The sequence below is a fragment of the Aspergillus chevalieri genome, chromosome 2 (assembly GCF_016861735.1).
Source record: "Aspergillus chevalieri M1 DNA, chromosome 2, nearly complete sequence".
Lineage (NCBI taxonomy): Eukaryota > Fungi > Ascomycota > Eurotiomycetes > Eurotiales > Aspergillaceae > Aspergillus > Aspergillus chevalieri.
In genome coordinates this window covers 1,256,271-1,276,168 of record NC_057363.1, presented here as the reverse complement: position 1 = coordinate 1,276,168, position 19,898 = coordinate 1,256,271, and the positions used below count along the sequence as shown (strand labels likewise).

The window sequence follows — 19,898 nt, the reverse complement described above, 5'->3', positions numbered from 1 at the left end:
AGTATGCGCAATTGCTTTGGGCTTCGGCATTGAGATATACCACCACCACCCCGGTCCAGCCCTCTGAATTTCCATATTGCATAGAGGGTCATGGCGTTCCTTCTAGGACAATTACGAATTGTATGAACACATGGAACGATAAATATATACAACCGCATTCTGCACTGCGAGGAAATGTTAATATTAATGTTAATCGGAGGCAAGGATCATTCTTGAAGTTGACGCGCATGGGGTCATGTCTTTTCCTTTCTGACGATTTGATTTCTGCACAGATATACTCATTTTGTTTGTCTTTGTCCAGTAATTATTATACCACAGCAAATATTTTTTTTTTTCTTTTTCTCGCTTCTTCTCTGGAGTTCGCTATTATGTAGTGTCTACACAGTAGAATTTGGACATGCAATATTGTGCTTTTCTTGAATAAGCTCTTTGATTAGCCTGACTACAAATCAAATAACTTAGAATCTTCGCGTCCGATCGCCCCTCCAAAACCCCATCACTTCCCCATTCTCCATTACCCAATCTCTGGCACCGTCAACCAAAGCCTTTGCCATCCCCTTATTCTTAACCTTCCCATCAATCGACAAGGCATTTCGCGCCAAGCCTGCAGTAGATACATGCTCACCCGTCGCATATTCAGAACCCATGCTGGGCAGGACATTCTCCCCCGCACTTAAGCTGACGAAGAGGGCAAAAGGGACCAACCAAACGCAGATCCCAAAATAAGACGCCACCTCTGTGAAAGTTGGCATGTCCTCGACATTGGCCTGGTACGGTTGGCGCCAGTTACCCGCAGATCGAGACGCAGGTAGTGGTTTTGAGAAATGACGGAACCATAGCCAGTGGTTCAGGCCGACTAGGATGCAAGACAGGACAAAGAGAGGGTCCGAGAGTTTGACAATGGGGAAGCGCCGGAGATTGCTTGCGTATACAAGGTGGGAAACAATGCTGAGGGCCGATAGGAAGAAGGGGAATCGGTCAAAGAGGAACAGGAGAATCTGGATGACAATGATGCTGAATATCAATCGAGTCAGAAGTCGACGGGCAAGGACGGTGTGTTCTTCGACAAGTTCAGACAGGTAATAAAGTCCAGAGGCTAGAAGGCGTTAGGTCTTGTTTGATACCATGGCTTGTGTAGGTCTCTCTTACCTATGGCCAACGTTAGGAACGCAAAACCCACAATCACCCCCAGATACCCTAATAGAGGTAGAATCCACATTGTGAAGGAATGGTGTCGCTGGTGGTGCTTTACAAACCTATGGCGTCTACCAGCTTATAAAGGTGCGCCAGAGAAAGATGCCACCTTTTGAAATGAGATGATGTGCGGAAAGACGATCAATCAATGATCCACATCGCCAAGCGAAGAGGGAAAGGGCCGAAGATATCGATACAATAGAGTGAGAGGAATTGGACAACCGTCACGGACGATAATCCAAGCAAAGACAAGCTATAGCGCAAAATGATAAGATGGTTTGGTGTCACTGGAGAGTGGAATTCATGTGTTCCTTCTGCCTCAGGCCACTACCCCACGCCAAGGCCATCCGGGTCCAGAGCAAGAAAAAAAAATTCGACGACGATCTGGAGCATATCAAACCAAACGAATACACGATTTCGATTATACCTATTCTTCTACGATACCTATTGCGAATCGCAATTGTTCAGTTCGCTCGGTCATCCTTCACAATATTTGACTAGCATTGTCCCTCCTAATATATCTGCGCATATACGCTCATCGCAACCATGTCGCGCCCTGAGGATGTCTTGTAAGCTGGATATAAGGAATATTTCTTTTATCAATTTTGAACTTTGACGCTGACTCTTGATTGTGACAAAGGCCCCCGGATCTCTTTTACAACGATAATGAATCGCGTAAATACACCACTTCCTCGCGTATCCGTAACATTCAATCCGACATGACCCATCGAGCCCTTGAGCTTCTCGATCTCAAATCTCCTTCTCTCATTCTTGACCTTGGATGCGGCTCGGGTCTTTCCGGTGAAATCCTTTCCAGCCTCCCCCGCCAAGAAGGGGGACCACACACCTGGATCGGTATGGACATCTCGCCCAGTATGCTGGACGTGGCTCTACAACGAGACGTGGAAGGCGATTTGCTCCTTGCAGATATCGGCCAGGGTATACCGTTCCGACCTGGTTCCTTCGATGCGGCCATCAGTATTAGTGCAATCCAGTGGCTTTGCAATGCGGAAACCAGTGATGTGAGCCCTGAAGGCCGTCTCCGCCGCTTCTTCGAGGGTCTCTATGCCTGTCTTCGTCGAGGTGGACGTGCTGTGTGCCAATTCTATCCCAAAAATGACGCTCAACGGAGCATGATCAGTGCCGCTGCTATGCATGCTGGCTTCGGTGCCGGTATCCTGGAAGACGATCCGGGAACGAAAAACAGTAAATTGTATCTTGTGCTGACAGTTGGCGGTGGTGGCTTGAAGGGTGACATAACGGGTGTTGTTCAAGGCATGAATGAGGTTGATGTCCTGGACGCCAGAAAGAGCGCCATGCAAAATAGGACATCGTCATCGAAGAAAGGTGACAGAGCTTGGATCATGCGCAAGAAGGACCAGATGGAACGAAAAGGCAAGGTTGTGAAAGCGACCTCGAGGTACACCGGCAGAAAGAGGCGACCAGCATTCTGAGCGTTCATTTATGTAATATCTTTCTGATTGTTGCGATAAGAGGAAGTGGTCCATCGAGGATTCAATGCGGAAGGAGCACTTTCGTCCCGGCAAAGCTCTTCAAGCGCGTTCCAAATCACTGCCGGTGGTCGATCGTTTACATGATTGGGCTCTCTTACTCCAAGCCCTGAAAGGCTTACGACTTCGTCCTGTGATATCATCTCCGGATGGGGAGGGCATTTCGACGATTCCTTAGTATTCGTGTTTGCCCGGAGGCTCTAGGGAGAGGGCCTTTAAAATTTGGGGACAAGCATAGGAGCCGATTTTTCAATATACCCGATATGAAATAGAAGTACATAGTCCCTTTAATGATAAGATGAAATAATGCATGGACACGTTCTTTTTTGTTCTCAAAACAAGAATGTATATATATAGGTGGATATAATCTTACACATCCTATTCCATCAGATTGCCCATCATTTTGATAATCGGCAGGACGTTCTAGTTAGTGTTAGGTGAAGGATAATACATGGTGAGATAGAGTACCTCCAAATGACCAACGAAGAGCGTTATTCTCTCCACGGCTGACCTATAAACCCTCGTCATCATTGTAGTAGCGGCAAGAAAAACTGAAGTGGTATCCCAAAGTTTACAGAGTCTCCATCTTGTCCAAGACAGCTCTGGTGAATTCATGAGTGGTGGCCTGGCCACCCATGTCGTGAGTCCTTGTTTTGCTATAATACAAATGTTAGCAGATAAACCTCTTGGACGGGAATGATCTTTCACATACCCTTCACCGATCACGTCGTACACAGCCTTGGAGATACGGTTGGCGTGGTCGTCCAAGCCGAGGTGGCGGAGAAGCATGGAACCGGACAGGATCATAGCACTGGGGTTAGCCTGGTCCTTACCCTTGATGTCCAGACCAACGTGACGGCATCCAGGCTCGAAGACAGCGACGTCGCGTCCCATGTTGGCGCCAGGAACCAAACCCGGGCCACCGACAAGGGCAGCGCCGACGTTGGAGAGAATGCCACCGTAGAGGTTAGGCATGACCATGACGTCGAATTGCTGAGGCCGAGAGACAGCTTGCATGGAAGCATTGTCGACAATCATGTCGTTGACCTCCAGGGTAGGGTAATTCTCTGCAGTCTTATGGAAGGTGCTACGGAACAGACCATCGGCAAGCTTCATAATGTTGGCCTTGTGGATGCAAGTGACCTTCTTGCGGTTATTGGCAAGGGCAAATCCAAAAGCGAACTTGGCGATACGCTCGGACTTGGCGCGGGTGATGATCTTCAGCGACTCAACAACACCCTGAACAGACTGGTGCTCAAGGCCAGAGTATTCACCCTCGGTGTTCTCACGGATGATGCAAAGATCGACATCCTTGTGGCGAGTTTCGTAGCCGGGGATGTTTTTGATCAAGACAATCGAGGCATAGATATCGAGCTCTTGGCGCAGAGCCACGTTGAACGACTGGTGACCCGAACGCTCGACGGGGGTGAAAAGGATACCCTTCAGACCCAGCTTGTTGCGGCGAAGCGATGCAATAGATTCCTTGAACAGCTCCTCCGAGTGCTTGTTGCCCGTGTCCACACCACTGACGTCGACCTGTTCCCACTCAATGGGTACATTGTCGGCCTTGAAGATAGTTTTCACCGATTCGGAAACCTCGGCACCAATACCATCACCTTGAGAGTTATCAGCAAAACCGGCGGTCGAGCTTCAATGGGGATTTCGAGCGGGGTCTGTAGATACCGGGAATGAGAGTGACGGTGTATTTGCCGCCATACTTGGTGGGCTTGAAGATGTCGGACTGGACACTGGCGAACGCTATTCATAGATTGCACATGTTAACCACAAAAACTGCAGTGTTACAGGAGGGTAGTATGGAGGCGACGCACATCGCGCAGGGATCGAAGAGCGAACGAAAGACGTCGACGCCGTAGCGCGACGGAGAAAAGACTGCCAAAACCAATGTTAGACAAAAAGAGAGAAAACAAAAAGAGTGTCCAGTATAAACGGATTATGCCGGAAATGGTAAATGAATAAATGAATTCAATTTCGAATTGGGATGGCATAGAAAAGTGACATAGCGGAGTAAAGAACCGGGAAAAGGAAAGCACAGTGGATAAGGTCAAATTGAGAGAGGGTTGGAGAGGAGGGGGATAGAGAAAAAATGACATACCTGCGCGGGCTGCGCTGTCCGCAAAGAGAACATAATGAGACTATGGGAGAGGAGAGGAGGAGGTGGTGGGAGGAAACTAAACCGTAGGACCCGTTTGGGGGAGGAATAAAGAAAGAAGAGAAAGATCAGGAGGGAGAAAGAGGAGAGATAGACATAATGCCGCAAAGAGCGAAAGACGGAAAAAACGGGCGCGGCTCGTCTCGGCAGCCGGTCGCGAGTTGGGTTGTTAGTGCGGACCCCGGACCGATCTTATCTGCAATCGCATCACTCTGACAGACCTTGCCTCGATTCGGATATCAATCATCTCAATCGTCTCAATCGTCAATTAACAATCATCTCAATAAGTCTCTGTTGAAAAATACGTTGAATAAACTCGGATAAACTCAGCTTATTGATCTTTTATTCAGACACCTTTCTAGCCACATGGCAATACCGTGTACCACCACCCAAAAACAAAGAAAAGAAGCAACATCCATTCACTAGCATAAAACCCAGAAGAAACAAAGAGATGTCTTGCAGGTCTTGCAGACACATCCAAAAGCACAATGCATCCATTCTCCATCGAGATTGGCCCCCCCGCTGGATTTGGTTATGATGCATCTCTTTTCGAATATGCGGTTGCTTTTTCCCTACATTAGGGCTAGTTAATGCAATGGGTCACCTTATTCAGAACCACCACCTGAATAGTGACTGATTCTCCCCGTCAATTGAATCCATACTCTCTCAATCGACCCTGATCTTTCTTGTTCTCTCTTTCCATTTTCTGGAACTGGAACTGCCATTTTGGCGCATGAATAAGAGATGTCTATTGAGGGCTTCAATATGGAAATTGCAACTGGCAATTTCTCTGCTTCTATTGCAATATAAAAATGTTAATGATTCCTGCTTGGAGAACGTTAACAATATCCAACTCAATTTCCAAGCATCATCAGAGCTCTCTGAAATCCACAAGACCGATTCCCTCTCATTATCATCATCTTTGTCGTTCTCGAACAAACCTGCAAAATGAAGTTCACCCTCACTGCTCTGGCTGCCATGATTGCTGCCACCGTCGTCCATGCTGCCGCTATTCCTGGCGATGGCGATTGGTGTGGGTTGCCTGGACAGCATTGCGGGCAGATGAAGCGTGCTGTCTCTGGCGCCTCTGAGGTCAAGCGCTCTGCTGATGCCCTTGCCGAGGCCATTAAAGAGATGCCGAAACTTCATATCCCGGGCTGGTGTGCTCTCCCTGGCCAGATCTGCAGCAAGTTCAAGCGCGCTGTCGAGGCTGCTGACGATGTCAAGCGCTCTGCCGACGCCCTCGCGGAGGCTGCGGCCGCTCTTGAATCTCACTAGTAAAGGTGCATTTCCCTTTTCTTTTTTGCTCCTCATAATGCTAACTGTTGCTAACTCAATTTTGCAGTCGCCTTATACCTTTTACACCATTCGATCACCACGGTCTTGCTCATCGGCGAGGTGCGCATGGCATACTGTCCTGATTCCAGGGGGTATACCGTGTGAGTAATGTTGTTACCATGGTAAACTTTTACTTGTTTCGGCTATCACATTTTTTTCGGTTTCTGTTTCTTTGGCTTTCTGTTTGAGCCAATTGCAGAAGAAAAGGAGGAAAAGAAAAGAAAGAAAAAAAAAAAGATCGTTGATATACAAGTTACTCATCGCAACTGGTTGATCTCTCGTTCATTGGGCTTTGTTTGGTTGTATCTAGAGTTATTTAATAAATGGAATCTCGGCTTTCGCTTTCCAACTTTGTCGGATAGTGGATAACAGGTATACCATCGGCTGACATCGAAAGAGAGCAGACAGCATTGCAAGATATTCCATTCATTAAACTCATATGTTCAAAGAGAATGAGAGAGAGGTAAAGGAAAAAGCAGTAAAGTAAATATGACAAGAGCCGTGATACTCCTTATTCCCAGTACTTCTTCAAACAGACGATACAACCAAATCTAGACCATGGAATGCTGGGGCTGCTCAAATGCGCCGTGTTGGCGCTCCATTGGCTGCGGGTTTGTATGCTCCCACCATCGCTTGCTCTCGTAAATTGGATCACTCGCAAGTCTATAGGGAGCACCAGTCGTGGGTTCGCTTGGTAGAGATGTCTGGTAACTCTTTCGCCCAGAGAGTTCGTAGTCACGCTGGGCTAGGGCTTCATATCCCGAAGCCATGTATGGCTCTGCATACTGCTGTCCATCTTCGTCTTCATCCTCGTCCTGCGCCATGCCATCCATGCCATGATCCTCCACGAAAGTATTGACATGGTATTGATATTGGTAATTGAGAAAGCATGCCCCTGTTGCTGGGCCTCTTTCCGCTGTATCTGGGCAAATCTGCCACATTTGAATCAAGCGTGACTTCTGTTCCGGTATGGCGCCCTCAAACAATTCAATTTGCCTTGGGGATAGCGTGAATGGGTCAATATCATAACTTCTCAGTATATTACTCGTATCAGTTGCCGTTGGGGCTGAATATGTACCAAATGACTGTTGCTCTTCAGTTCCGACCACCTGGGTCTGTCGCGCTACATGCGAGGAATGATGGTAGTGCTGGCTGACGCTGTATGTAATGGGAGATGGCTGGGAAGAAGAAGTAGGCGAAGCAGGCAAAGAAGGCTCTGGGGTTTCCGGAACCTCTACGGTCCCCATGCTCATTTGTCTGTCGAAGAGCGCAGCGAGGTCTTCTTGCAGTTTTAGGCTACTTTCAGACGCTGATAGTCCACACTACATGTGCATGAAGTCAGTGTATCTGTTGTTTTCGATGTAGGTAGTGGAAAAATATTACCTGGCTACAATGGGGATTCTCGATGAAGGCAGCAAGCGACGTGGATATGTCGGTTATCTGTCCACATGATGGACATCGGTGCAAAATAGATGAAGACATGTCTCAACGTGCGATTTGATAATGAATAAATACTGTCGTATGCAGGAGTTAGGGCAAATGATGATGCTCGTTCTTCCAGCAAATTTCTCAACATACCAGTAAGTATCCAAAAGATAATGACAATAGTAAAAAGCCTGTATTCTTATTTAGGGGCCTGGATGTATTTATTCGTGGTTTATCCCACATGAAAGTCAAATGACTGATATCGATGCCCAAAGAGAGTGGATTGGGCACTCGGATGTATGGCCAGCATTTTCCAGGTGGTGCAAGAATCAGGAACGAATCAGATGGTGTATACAGTGCACGTAAAAATATTTCATGACGAGTACTATTATGACTAAGTTAGCTTGTGGTTGGGAGTTTCTCGCTGTTGCTACGATGGTAAGTACAACTAGTTAATTGAGTCCGAGATATATACTTCGGTTGATGCCGCATTGATGAGCGCTACCATATACATGAGAGCGTTCGAGCTTGGTAGCTTATTTAACAGCAGGTATCAATAGTGGCATCATATACTAAAAGTAATAATAGACATAGTAAAGTACGCCATACCATGCAGTGCACCTACAATCCGTATATATAGACACCTGAGGCACAAAGAGGGCGATAAGGCAGAAACCCCGTGACGCGAATGCAGCTCACCTCCAGCTACAGGTTGTATCTTATCTTCCAGAGCTTCAACCCACCATTCAGTTTAACATACCAGATCCTATCCATCACACATAACCTGGAAGCGGCTTTTGGCGCTTTTCTCCTTACCATCATCCTAGATTTTACAAGCAGTTTGTTGTATCTCATCATCTGACGTTCCTCGGTGGGACACCTTGACAAGCCATGGTCTGTCCGCCCTGCTGCCTCACAACGTAATAGCTGCCTCTTGCTAACGGATTACCCAAATCAGACATCCATTGGTACTGGTTACGATCTTTCCAACTCCGTTTTCTCGCCAGATGGTCGGAATTTCCAGGTATAATTCCCATACCATGAGACAATCGTCCGAGCTCGTTTCACTGATCACATTCACAGGTGGAATATGCAGCCAAGGCGGTCGAGAATGGAGGAACAGCTATCGGTATCAGATGTAAAGATGGTGTCGTGTTGGCTGTAGAGAAGATAATCACGAGCAAGCTTCTGAAACCGGGTGCGAACAAGAAGATAGCAACAGTGGATCGCCATGTTGGCATTGTGAGTTCCCCTCATTATTCTCCTGGGTGACTGCGAGCGCTCGGTACTGATGTATGCAACCCTCAAATTCCAGGTATCAGCCGGACTCAACCCCGATGGTCGTCATTTCGTTGCCCGAGCCAGGGACGAAGCCTCGTCTTGGAGAAACGTATACAAGGCGCCCGTACCGACCTCGGCGCTTGCCAACCGCCTTGGAAGCTATGTTCAAGCCTTTACACTCTACTCTAGCGTGCGACCATTCGGCGTGACATCTATCGTTGGAGGCTGGGACTCCGAAGGTGAGTTGGCTGTTGACGGCCAAGTCGGAACTGGTCCAAAGTCGGGAGCCGGTGGAAAGGTCGAAGGTGCTAAGGCCGGTGGGCCTGGGCTATATATGATTGAACCCAGTGGGCTTTATTGGGTGTGTCTCTGCTTATCCTACTCGCTTGCGATAACCGAGAATTAACTTCTTCCCAGGGTTACTATGGCGCCGCCACCGGAAAGGGAAGGCAAGCCGCGAAAGCCGAACTTGAGAAATTAGACTTGGTTTCCGGTAACTTGAGCCTGGTCGATGCTGTCAAGGAAGCCGCTCGAATCATTTATGTCGCCCACGAAGATAGCAAGGACAAGGATTTTGAGCTGGAGATGACCTGGATTAGTTCTCTGGATGGTCCTACCAAGGGAAGACATGAGGAAGTGCCGAAAGAACTCTTCGAGGAAGCGGAGAATGCAGCAAAGAAAGCCTTGGAAGGAGAAGATGATGACGAGGACGAGGGTGCGAAGGGCACCGCCAATGAAGGTGAACGGATGGAGGAATGATTGGATTGAAATGATTCAAAGACGCCCAGTATGTATTCAAAATAGATATCAGATGAACAAGTCAACGCCGCCATAATACTATCGGCAGCTAGTCTTGTGTCCATTTGCTCTATCCAGCTTAATTCTCGGTCCACCTGTTTAGACTCTACCCTCAGCCCAGTTTGCTCTCTTCACGCCAAGCTCCACGGCAGCATTTCCCCAGTCTTCTCCATGGTTGTGCATGCCACTCTTACCCAACCCAGCTCTTTCCAGGCCTTGTTCTTCGTTTAAGAGGGTGAGCACGCCAAAGATGACCGGTACACCGGATTCAATTTGGATACGCATCAGCCCATGAGTCACGGCATCACAAATGTACTCAAAGTGCATGGTCGATCCCTTGATCAAGACACCAATGGCGATAACAGCATCAAACGGTCGAGATGCAGCAGATGATTGTGATGTCGTGGTAGAGGCCTTGCTGAGATCCGTAGTCGATGATGATAGCAGATCCGTAGCACTCACGCCTTCGGCTGACGGGGAGCCTTTAGCAGCTTGAATCTGCGAGGCCGCATACATCCTGAATGAGGCATTGTTAGACGTTTCCTGTTTCCCTTTCAAGAGTCTAAACATGCTGGCTTACCGCTGAGCAGCAAATGGCAACTCATAACTGCCTGGGACGGTTTCCACAGTGATATTTTCCTCTCGAACACCGGCCGAAAACAGCTGCTTTTTGGCACCCTCCAACAGAGGGCTAATTATCGCCATGTTCCATCTCGCGTGCACAATTGCGATCCGGAGCCCAGAACCTGTCGAGGAATTGATGAGAAATTACTATCAACAGACAATAAGAGTGATAATCATATCTCACCGTCATAGGTCGGTGCAGCACCTGGTCCTTTCAAAGATGCCATTTTTGCCTCTTTTATCCCTTGGAAAAAAATAAAGATATAGCTTCTTTCTCAGTTGTTCAATGTAATAGAGTCTGTGTACGATGTAGCATTAAATAATTCCGGGTGCCGTGGTGTGAGAATTATTAGGTATCTGGAATATGGTGGGGGATCCGAGCTATGTACTACTGTACCCAGTAAATTGCGTGGTGGGATTATACTGTGTATGTATTATTACGTACCCAAGTAGATGATCCCCCACTTCTGACCAACGTTTAAAATAGATTATTGTCACAACTGTTACAGAACTAAGATGAACAGGGGTGTCTATCTGCGCTAGTCCAGACAGAGTAGTCTTATTAGCTTGTGCATATCATGCCCATATAAGACTATGTATTGAATTCATGGAAGATCCCACTGCCACTGAAACCGCGAATCTTACCCGCTACTCTCCAACCAATACTCCTCTGTATGAAACAATGGTAAAAAAAGCGCCATGAAACTCGAGATTCTCAAGCAACAATTAAGGATGCATAATGCATGAGTGCAACATTCGCATTCTTCCAGTCATAATTGAAAACGAAGGCTATTAAAAGAAAAGGAAAAGAAATACGTTAAAGTAGGTAAAAAAGACGAGTGATTGGGATATAATAAAAGAGGGGGATACGGTATTGAGTCTCGTGTCCCACAATCTATCACCATACATTTCCATTACCGGCCGGAGCAATCTTACTCGACGGTAACCGACTTGGCCAGATTGCGAGGGAAATCAACATTGAGACCCTCCCCGACAGCGAGCCAGTAAGCAACGAGCTGCAGCGGGATGACATTGAGAAGACCCTGAAGACAATCGACGGTCTTTGGAACCTCGATCTTCTCTGTTTGGGCTGAAGAAAACTCGGGGTCATCGTGGTTACAGATGACAATGGGACGACCACTGCGGGCAATGACTATTGAGAAAAGCCGGTGTCAGAGATATTGTTTCATGTGAACTGTTGGCATCGTTCGTATGGTTCCACTCACCTTGTTGATACGCATTCAGGGACTTCGAGAAAAGATTGTCACGCGTGAGAATCATGATGATGGGTAGGTTCTCATCCACAAGGGCGAGAACACCATGCTTCAGCTCACCCGACATGACAGCTTCACAGTGGAGATAAGAGATTTCCTTAATTTTGAGAGCTCCTGTGTGTAATCGTGAGATACCATTCCAAGTTGAATAGATCAGAGGGAAGGGAGGGAAAGGAATATGTGCCTACCTTCAAGGGCTGTTGGGAACTGGCTGCCTCGTCCCAGCAAAAGCAAGCTCTTCTGGTGTTTGAAAAATTTGGCGCACATCTGCTTGATAGGTTCGTTGAGCTTCAAGATCTCCTTGAACTGCTCTGAAACCTTGGCGAGGCATTCAATGATTTCCTCCCGTCTCTTCTGTTTCGAGGCGCGATCCTCGCTGAGAGAAAGAGCAAACATGATCATAGCCACGAACTGCGATGTGTACGCCTTCGTGGACGCCACACCGATCTCAGGACCGGCGTTAATGTGAACACCACAGTGTGTTAGGAGGGAGATAGAAGATCCGACGACGTTGACAATTCCAACCGTCAAGGCGCCCCGTTCCAGACAGTAGCGGAGGGCCATGAGAGAGTCTGCGGTCTCTCCGGACTGGGAGACGAACACACAGGTGTCATCACGGAAGACCGGTGCTTGTCTGTCCAAAAAGTCGGAAGCCAGTTCTACGGAAATTGGAATCTCGGTGAGTTCTTCAAAAACACCACGCACGGCCATGCATGAATGGTAGCTGGTTCCGCAGGCAACAAAAATAATTCTCCGGCAGCGGCGGATAGTCGAAATGTACTGCCGAAGACCACCAAGTGTCACCTGCTTGTTGGCAACATCCAGACGACCTCTCATGGTGTTCACAATAGACTCCGGCTGTTCGAAGATTTCTTTTTGCATGAAATGGTCAAATGCGCCCTTCATAATTTCCTGCAGTTCAAGTTCGATGGTCTGAATGGCGCGAACATTGGAGGTGCCATCATCCTTGGTCAGACGATGAATGTTCAGCTGACCCTCGTGGACGTGGGCGATGTCATCATCTTCGAGATAAAGGACCTTCTTCGTGTGCTCGACGATCGCAGAGGGGTCAGAAGACAGGAAAAATTCTGCGGGCTGAGGAACACCATCATCGGAGAGGAAAGCACGAGACTGAGATCGGTGCAGCAGCGACTTGTCGGGAGGAGCAAGGAGGCCCGTAGCGGACTTCTTGATGGCCACATTCTGCGAGGCCTGCTCCGCAGGAAGGGGCTTATCTTCCGAGTACTCAACATCGACAAAGTCCACCTTCATCTTCTTCGAAGTCCGCACACCGATCACCAAAGGTGATCCCTTGCGAGCCGCAATGACTTCATGAGGGAAATGCACGGACTTGATAAGGAGACCAAAGGCACCTTCGAGTTCCTTCACGACGGCCTTTGCGAGGACGGTGAAGTCAATGTCCGGCTGCTGGTCGAACAAATACTTGGTAAGTTTAGCGATGCACTCGGTATCGGTCTCTGTCTCGAACCGGAAGCCCTTGCTCTCCAGGAGAGCTCTGAGTTCCTTGTAATTGGTGATGATTCCATTGTGGACAATGGAGAATTCCCAGTTCAAGTCAGATCTGTTAAAAAGAGAACACGGTCATCAATTAGCACTCTTGAACAGAAAATGGAGGTGCCATATAGGAATATGCAATGAGCCTACCTGTGAGGATGACAGTTCTGGCGGGAAGGGGTACCATGGGTAGCCCAGCGTGTGTGAGCAATACCGGCGTGAGACTCAAAAGTCTTGGTCAAGTCCGGCTTGCATTCATTGATAAGCTCCTTCAACTTCGCAACCTTGCCGACTTCTTTGTAGGCAGCCACTTCTTTCTTCTTGTCGCCGTCAATGGCAAGTCCGGCCGAGTCATAACCACGGTACTCGAGTCTCGAAAGTCCATTGAGCAGAGTGTCCAGGATGAATTTACGGTCTCTCTCAACGAGATAGTTGATGTAACCAAAGATACCACTGCGTCTGTTAGTGAATCTCCAGACCAAGATGGAAACTATGTGATGTGTCCAAGGAGGGAAAACATACCACATTGTGAATTATGAAAAGATGATGAAAGAGGGAAAGAGAGATGTATGTGTCCTAGAAGATAGAGAAAGCCAAAGTCAGCAACAGCTGAATGAGGGGACAGCAGGATCAGGATAAGTAGGAGGACTAGGATGCCCTACAGGTTGAGATCGGTTTGGTGAACGGGGAAACAAATAAACAAAGACTTGCTTCTGTACGAAAGGGAGGAAGATGAGATGGAGATGGTGAAGGGAAGAATTGGAATTATGAAGGGGAAGACGGAGGGAGGAGGTAGGAAGGAAGGAAGGAGTAGAGAGGAAGAGAGAAGTTGTTGATCAAGATCGACGGACTTTGTGAGGGAGGAGGGGGAGCTGTCTATGTTTTATGTGGTCAGATCGACCCACCACCCAAACCAAGGGAAGCTGCTGCTGGGAAATTTTTTTTTCTTTTTTCCCTACCACTATGTATGGACCGGGACCAGGACCCAATGTTAGTAAAACTACGGAGACTCCCAATTACTAGTCCCATTACTACTAATAGTAATAATGGAGAACGGAAGTGGCCAACGAGCGCCTGCGCCTCACACAAGTCGGTCGGTATGTCTCACTTGGCCGACAACCTCCATGGGAATACTACTTCTACTACTGCGGAGTACGGAGTCCTCTGTGCATATTCTGTATGCTGTATGAATGCCTTTTACAGTTGGCTGGTCTCCACCTGCTGCCAACTTGCCACGAGAGGTCAAAAATCTAACACATCGAATTCAAAGAATGAGGGCATGCGGTCTGTAATGGATTCTCTGACCGACAAAGTGTGAGACTTGGCAACTGTCGTTAGTATGTACATAGTAGTAGTGTATATCCAAGTGATGGGCAAAATTGCATGCAGCAAACTACTAGTAGTATTCTGTAGAGTGAGAGTATTGAACTTTACTTGAAAGATTACTTGCTTACTATCTGTAACATGTGTTATGTACAACAAGGATTATGAAGTATGTACATACTCATTGGCACATTGGCACATTGGCACATTGGCACATTGGCACATTCTCAGAAGTACTCCGTATGAAGTAAGTAGTACAACTACATAGTACGGACACCGTATCAGCACCTAATGCGAAATCTAGGATTATGACGTGAGAATCTTCTAGTCGTTCGTTTTCCACATACACACACACAGCCTTTGGGAGAAATTTATTAATAGCATGGTTTTGTTACTTGGGGCATGTACCGGGGGGGACCTTAATTATCTTTTCCCATGGAAAGAGGTACCAAGCCCATAAGAGAGTTGCTATTTTTGCATTACGGAGTCCTCGGCGCAGCGCATATTACTATAATTGGTTTGGTCCTCGGACTGTCCGTAAAGGAAGAATGGAAGACTGTTATGGGAATTAAGAGACGTCCTTCAGTTGTCAAAATCCCCGAGCGATTTACCGTTATTAAAAATAGAACGTTGACATATGGAATAGACAGAGAATCACTATTATTCTGTACCAAGTACATAATACTAGTACTTACATAGTACTCCGTAGTATCACCGCATCTTTTAACTTGAAGGTACTCGCCGGTTACCGCAAAATGTATGCAAGTGTACCCTCCTGCACCATGATATGTGTTGAGGTGGCCGAGAAGTTCAGATTGGCCACATTACCATATGCTTTTACACTACTCTCGATGCATTATTCGGGTCTCAAGAGGAAGCGGTTTCTCAACATCAGTTGAAGGTTATGAATTCCAGGCGATGAACAATCCTCGTTGAACCTCCTCTGGACTAACTAGCTGTGGGAGCTTTGTGTAGTCAGTCATGTCCTACCGTTATGTTTCTGGAAAAGCTATTTCTTTTCCTTTTTCTGTCCTTTTGCCCGCGCGCCTATCCTCTTCCTATACCGTACCCGAGGACACATACAGAATTTTTTTTTCCACATTAAACTCTCAAACCCTTTGTCTTGATAGAATCATGCTTGTTGAAAATTTCATTTACCACTAGTCATTGCTGTTTAGGGTGTCCTGCCATTGTCGCCGTGATTTGTTCGCGTGGACGGGACCGTTTGGGTCGCGTTAATCGGAAAGTTCTCAAGAGTCCGAACACTTCCTACGAAAGACATCAACACCCGCTACTTATATCATATACCAATTCACCTCAACTCTTTCTGCCTTTCTCTTTCTCTCCCTTTTTTTCAATCTCGTTATCTTCTTCCCTTTTAACCCAAGATTTCGCACTTTCTCTTGCCCAACTTGCAGCGTTCCCTCCTTTCAATATTTCATGCAATTCCAATGAAACCTTAGGTCTGAAGCTTTCCATCTCGCCCGCATCAGGAGAGCTTCCTGGATACATGTACTCATACTAGGCGATCCATATTTCGTTAAGGATGCTGCCAAGTGATCGCGGCATCTCGTTATTTGGCGTGTAGCCATCTCCCATCATGTCGCGCTCCACAGCCGGCTTCGCAGACTTCTTTCCCACTGCACCGTCAGTTCTCCAACAAAAGCGCTCCAGAGCCGCCCAGGAGTTACCGCGTCCAAAACTTCAGAATGAGCACGAGAGCAGCGAGGAACGCCCTGCATGCTTCGCCGAATCCAACACCGTCAAGGACGTGATGCATAGTGATACGTTTGCTCACCAATGTTCGGGGTCGCATGATGAATCGGGCAAGATATCGTTCGAAACTACAGGAATTGGATCTTTGAGCTTTATGAGTACAGGACCTTCAGCAGCTGGTTCTTCACTTTCCCAGAGCGGTGTGCCACACTTGAATGAAATGCATCCAGACACACTCACTCCGCTCACGAATGTTGAATCATCTCCACCTTGTAAATCAAGTCCTCGGCCGACAAAAATCATGAACGGTGTTGCCGATGCCAATCAGGTGAAAGCTCGAGGCGAAGAGCAACGAACCGCTATAACGCCTCTGCACACCCCTCCTACCCCTCAACCGCAGACACATGCCATTGGGAATAGGGTCAGCGGTTGTAAGTTGGTCTACGATCCCGATAGCGACCGACGGTCATCGTCATTGTCAAAGGACAGACGGAGGAAACCGGAATATGTGGAAATTGTTTCTAACGAGCAAAACGGATGCCCCCCGGATCCCCGTTTGGGAATCCCAAATTATACCCGGGGAGCCGGGTGCAAACAAAAGCCAAAATTCCGGCCATCTCCGTATACGTTGAAACCGTGGCCATATGACTCGGCAACTACGATAGGCCCTGGCCCTCCCACGCAGATAGCGGTCACGGGATTTGATCCCTTAACCCCAATCGCGCCCATAAACGCGCTTTTCTCGAGTTTTGGGGAGATCGCAGAAATCAACAATCGCACCGATCCTATTACGGGCAGATTCCTGGGTATCTGCTCCATCAGATACAAAGATACTAGTTCGTTTCGGGGGGGAAGTCCAATACTTGCAGCCAGCGCGGCCAAACGAGCCTATCTCGAATGCAAAAAAGAGCAACGCATTGGAACTCGCAGAATAAGGGTGGAATTGGATCGCGATGGTGTGCTCGCGGAAAAAATTGTGTCCAAGGCTACTGATCCTCGGAGGTTGGGTCAAAAGAAAGCAGAAGAAACAAAACCTGATCCCCTACCCAAGAGGAACGAGCCTCCTCCAACAGCACCGAAAGGTCCTTCGGGGAGATCCTCGATGCGCCCGGTACCTGCCATACCTGAAGGGCCGAGGGCAGTCTTTTCGAAGCCCGCCGTACCGTCTCTAGTTGAAGAGACACCAGTGCTAAACCAAATCAAGCGTGACCCCTATATCTTCATCGCACATTGCTATGTGCCGGTTTTGAGCACGACTGTTCCACATTTGAAAAAGAGACTCAAGCTGTTCAACTGGAAAGATATTCGTTGCGATAAGACCGGATACTATATCATATTCGAAAATTCTCGGCGCGGAGAGGAGGAAACTGAACGCTGCTACAAAATATGTCACATGAAGCCACTGTTTACCTATATCATGAACATGGAAAGCCAGCCATACGGTAACCCTAATTACGAGCGAAGCCCAAGCCCTGAACGCCTCGAAGCGGAGAATAGAGAGAGAGCCGAAGCAGAGAGATTGGAAAAGGAGGCCGAGATTGATGTGGAGGAAGAGAAGAAACTCCGGGTGATCGATTTGGATCCTTGCAGGGAAGTTTTGACCATGATTATCCGAGATTTGAAAGACAAGCTTCTCGAAGATGTGAAATCGCGCATCGCAGCACCTGCATTATATGATTATCTTGATCCAGATCGCCATGCGCCTAAGAGAAAGAAATTAGGCATTCCTGATCCAGAAGGGACCAGACGGCCCACATTTCGTCTTGATTTCGATACATCCAGCGAAACACCGGATTCCCGCTCGGAGTTGTCCAATGTTCAACGGCCTTTCGGCACGTCCAATCTTAATATCCTTGCCCTTCCGCGGATTCGAAAAGCGCATCGTTTAAACCGGGAGGATGCTTTCTTGGATGAAAGGCGCAAACAACCTGTGCGAAGGAGGGAAGTGCGGCCTCTTTACCACCGATTACAACAACTACATGATCACGATGATTCAGATGACGATCAACGAACACCGTTCACCAGGGATACTGACGAGCAGGAGAGCCGGCCTCTTAGCCGAATGAGTTCAAGTGATTCGGGGTCTGATAACGATGAGCAATCTATGCCTGGAACTTTACAAACCTCGGTCACCGAACTCCCGGTACGTCAATATTACAACGAAACGGAGGGGTCTGATCTTGTCACGCAGAACGCACCCAATCCGGAATCCAATGAAATTAATGGCCTTTCTCCGACATCTCGCAAGAGAAAGAGAATAAACGAAGTCCATGAGAGACGCAAGAGGCAAAAAGAAAACAAGGAATCGTTTGATATCAGTTCCGTCGGCAAAACTGAAGACGAGCAGTCGAAATCGCCTGCCTCACTCGCAACAGAAGGTGATACAACTGTAACGAATTGTCCCTCAGACATTGTATTGGACTCTGCGATATTAGAAGAAGATCAGAATTCCAAGGAATCTTCAGAGAGATGCGACCTAGGGGCTTCCATATGCGAGAAGGACCATGCTGAAAAAGTACATGATTCTGCTGATGGTATTGATGGAGCGGGTCACCCAGAAGAATCAAAAACGGAAGTGGAATGGCGGGTGTCTAACGACGAACCCCGTCCAACTGTCCTGGATGACGAGGCGATTATCCTGGATCTCGATGGTTGGCAGAATTTGATAAAGGATGAAGAAGATCTACATTTCTTGCGAGATGTTCTAGCAGGCCACCCGAAGGCCAGTCTTGGGAACTTAGCAGCATGGGCGTGGAGGCAAAAGGAGATAAAAGCCCTGAACCGTCCGGGGGATATTGGTCCTGTGCATGATGAGACGATCATTCATGGTTATTACGTCGCTAATGCAACAGGCGCTGCTCGAACAGAGGGGAGGAAGAGAATATTGGAGTCAGAAAAGTCAAAATACCTACCCCATCGGATCAAGGTCCAGAAGGCTCGAGAGGAAAGGGAGGCTAAAGCGAAGAGCGATCCTCAAGCTACTGCCGCTGAGGCTGCCAGAATTGCCGCTGCGAAAACGATTTCGAAGTCAACTTCAAGATCAACAAGAGTCAATAACCGCCGTCTTATTGCCGATATCAATGCGCAGAAACAAGCCCTTCCCATGCAAAGTGGAGACGGCGATGTTCTTCGCTTCAACCAGTTGAAGAAACGGAAAAAGCCTGTACGCTTCGCTCGTTCTGCGATCCACAACTGGGGGCTTTATGCCGAGGAAAACATATCAGCGAACGATATGATCATCGAATATGTAGGAGAGAAGGTACGACAGCAGGTCGCAGATATGAGAGAGAGGCAATACTTGAAAAGTGGCATTGGCAGCAGCTATCTCTTCCGTATCGATGAGAACACCGTCATAGATGCAACGAAACGGGGCGGCATCGCCAGGTTTATTAACCACAGCTGTACGCCTAATTGTACTGCCAAGATCATCAAGGTCGATGGCAGTAAACGGATCGTTATATATGCTTTGAGAGACATTGAGCGAGGTAAGTCACCTGTACTCGAACAAGTTAGAGCTGGTCTGACTAATGATGGTCCAGACGAGGAATTGACTTATGACTACAAATTTGAAAGGGAATGGGACAGTGATGACAGGATTCCATGTCTCTGCGGCTCTACTGGCTGTAAAGGATTCCTTAATTGAGAGCAACCACCATGGAAGCTTTCGTTTTCTTTTCCTACTCATTGCCTTCTTTTTCTACACGGCGCATTGATAAAGGGTCTTTATCA

The 19,898-nt window shown here is 47.7% G+C and overlaps 9 protein-coding genes across 9 annotated transcripts; 4 read left to right on the top strand and 5 right to left on the bottom strand.

Annotated features, from left to right (window-relative positions):
- Positions 1-458: 458 nt before the first annotated feature.
- SVP26 (uncharacterized protein) lies at positions 459-1,219 on the bottom strand (the record flags this gene model as incomplete). The annotated part of the gene is made up of 2 exons (XM_043284739.1): positions 459-1,096; positions 1,150-1,219. The coding sequence occupies 2 exons, from the start codon at positions 1,217-1,219 to the stop codon at positions 459-461; spliced, it is 708 nt and encodes a 235-aa protein (XP_043133501.1).
- A 521-nt stretch (positions 1,220-1,740) lies between these two features.
- Positions 1,741-2,648, top strand: ACHE_20436A (18S rRNA methyltransferase BUD23; the record flags this gene model as incomplete). The annotated part of the gene is made up of 2 exons (XM_043284738.1): positions 1,741-1,763; positions 1,835-2,648. The coding sequence occupies 2 exons, from the start codon at positions 1,741-1,743 to the stop codon at positions 2,646-2,648; spliced, it is 837 nt and encodes a 278-aa protein (XP_043133500.1).
- A 628-nt stretch (positions 2,649-3,276) lies between these two features.
- IDH1 (isocitrate dehydrogenase (NAD(+)) IDH1) lies at positions 3,277-4,851 on the bottom strand (the record flags this gene model as incomplete). The annotated part of the gene is made up of 5 exons (XM_043284737.1): positions 3,277-3,361; positions 3,418-4,321; positions 4,389-4,463; positions 4,535-4,595; positions 4,819-4,851. 5 exons carry the CDS (start codon positions 4,849-4,851, stop codon positions 3,277-3,279), a joined length of 1,158 nt encoding a protein of 385 aa, XP_043133499.1.
- A 972-nt stretch (positions 4,852-5,823) lies between these two features.
- ACHE_20434A (mating alpha-pheromone PpgA) lies at positions 5,824-6,153 on the top strand (the record flags this gene model as incomplete). Its single annotated transcript, XM_043284736.1, has 1 exon — positions 5,824-6,153. One exon carries the CDS (start codon positions 5,824-5,826, stop codon positions 6,151-6,153), a length of 330 nt encoding a protein of 109 aa, XP_043133498.1.
- A 611-nt stretch (positions 6,154-6,764) lies between these two features.
- On the bottom strand, positions 6,765-7,695 carry ACHE_20433S (uncharacterized protein; the record flags this gene model as incomplete). The annotated part of the gene is made up of 2 exons (XM_043284735.1): positions 6,765-7,535; positions 7,597-7,695. 2 exons carry the CDS (start codon positions 7,693-7,695, stop codon positions 6,765-6,767), a joined length of 870 nt encoding a protein of 289 aa, XP_043133497.1.
- Positions 7,696-8,529: 834 nt separating this feature from the next.
- On the top strand, positions 8,530-9,678 carry ACHE_20432A (proteasome core particle subunit alpha 7; the record flags this gene model as incomplete). The annotated part of the gene is made up of 5 exons (XM_043284734.1): positions 8,530-8,532; positions 8,597-8,662; positions 8,722-8,880; positions 8,954-9,280; positions 9,337-9,678. 5 exons carry the CDS (start codon positions 8,530-8,532, stop codon positions 9,676-9,678), a joined length of 897 nt encoding a protein of 298 aa, XP_043133496.1.
- Positions 9,679-9,816: 138 nt separating this feature from the next.
- On the bottom strand, positions 9,817-10,568 carry ACHE_20431S (lumazine synthase RIB4; the record flags this gene model as incomplete). Its single annotated transcript, XM_043284733.1, has 3 exons — positions 9,817-10,234; positions 10,298-10,463; positions 10,526-10,568. 3 exons carry the CDS (start codon positions 10,566-10,568, stop codon positions 9,817-9,819), a joined length of 627 nt encoding a protein of 208 aa, XP_043133495.1.
- A 705-nt stretch (positions 10,569-11,273) lies between these two features.
- Positions 11,274-13,657, bottom strand: gfa1 (glutamine--fructose-6-phosphate transaminase (isomerizing) GFA1; the record flags this gene model as incomplete). The annotated part of the gene is made up of 5 exons (XM_043284732.1): positions 11,274-11,494; positions 11,568-11,729; positions 11,804-13,197; positions 13,281-13,583; positions 13,653-13,657. 5 exons carry the CDS (start codon positions 13,655-13,657, stop codon positions 11,274-11,276), a joined length of 2,085 nt encoding a protein of 694 aa, XP_043133494.1.
- Positions 13,658-16,053: 2,396 nt separating this feature from the next.
- On the top strand, positions 16,054-19,812 carry set1 (histone methyltransferase SET1; the record flags this gene model as incomplete). Its single annotated transcript, XM_043284731.1, has 2 exons — positions 16,054-19,654; positions 19,709-19,812. 2 exons carry the CDS (start codon positions 16,054-16,056, stop codon positions 19,810-19,812), a joined length of 3,705 nt encoding a protein of 1,234 aa, XP_043133493.1.
- Between the last annotated feature and the right edge of the window lie 86 nt (positions 19,813-19,898).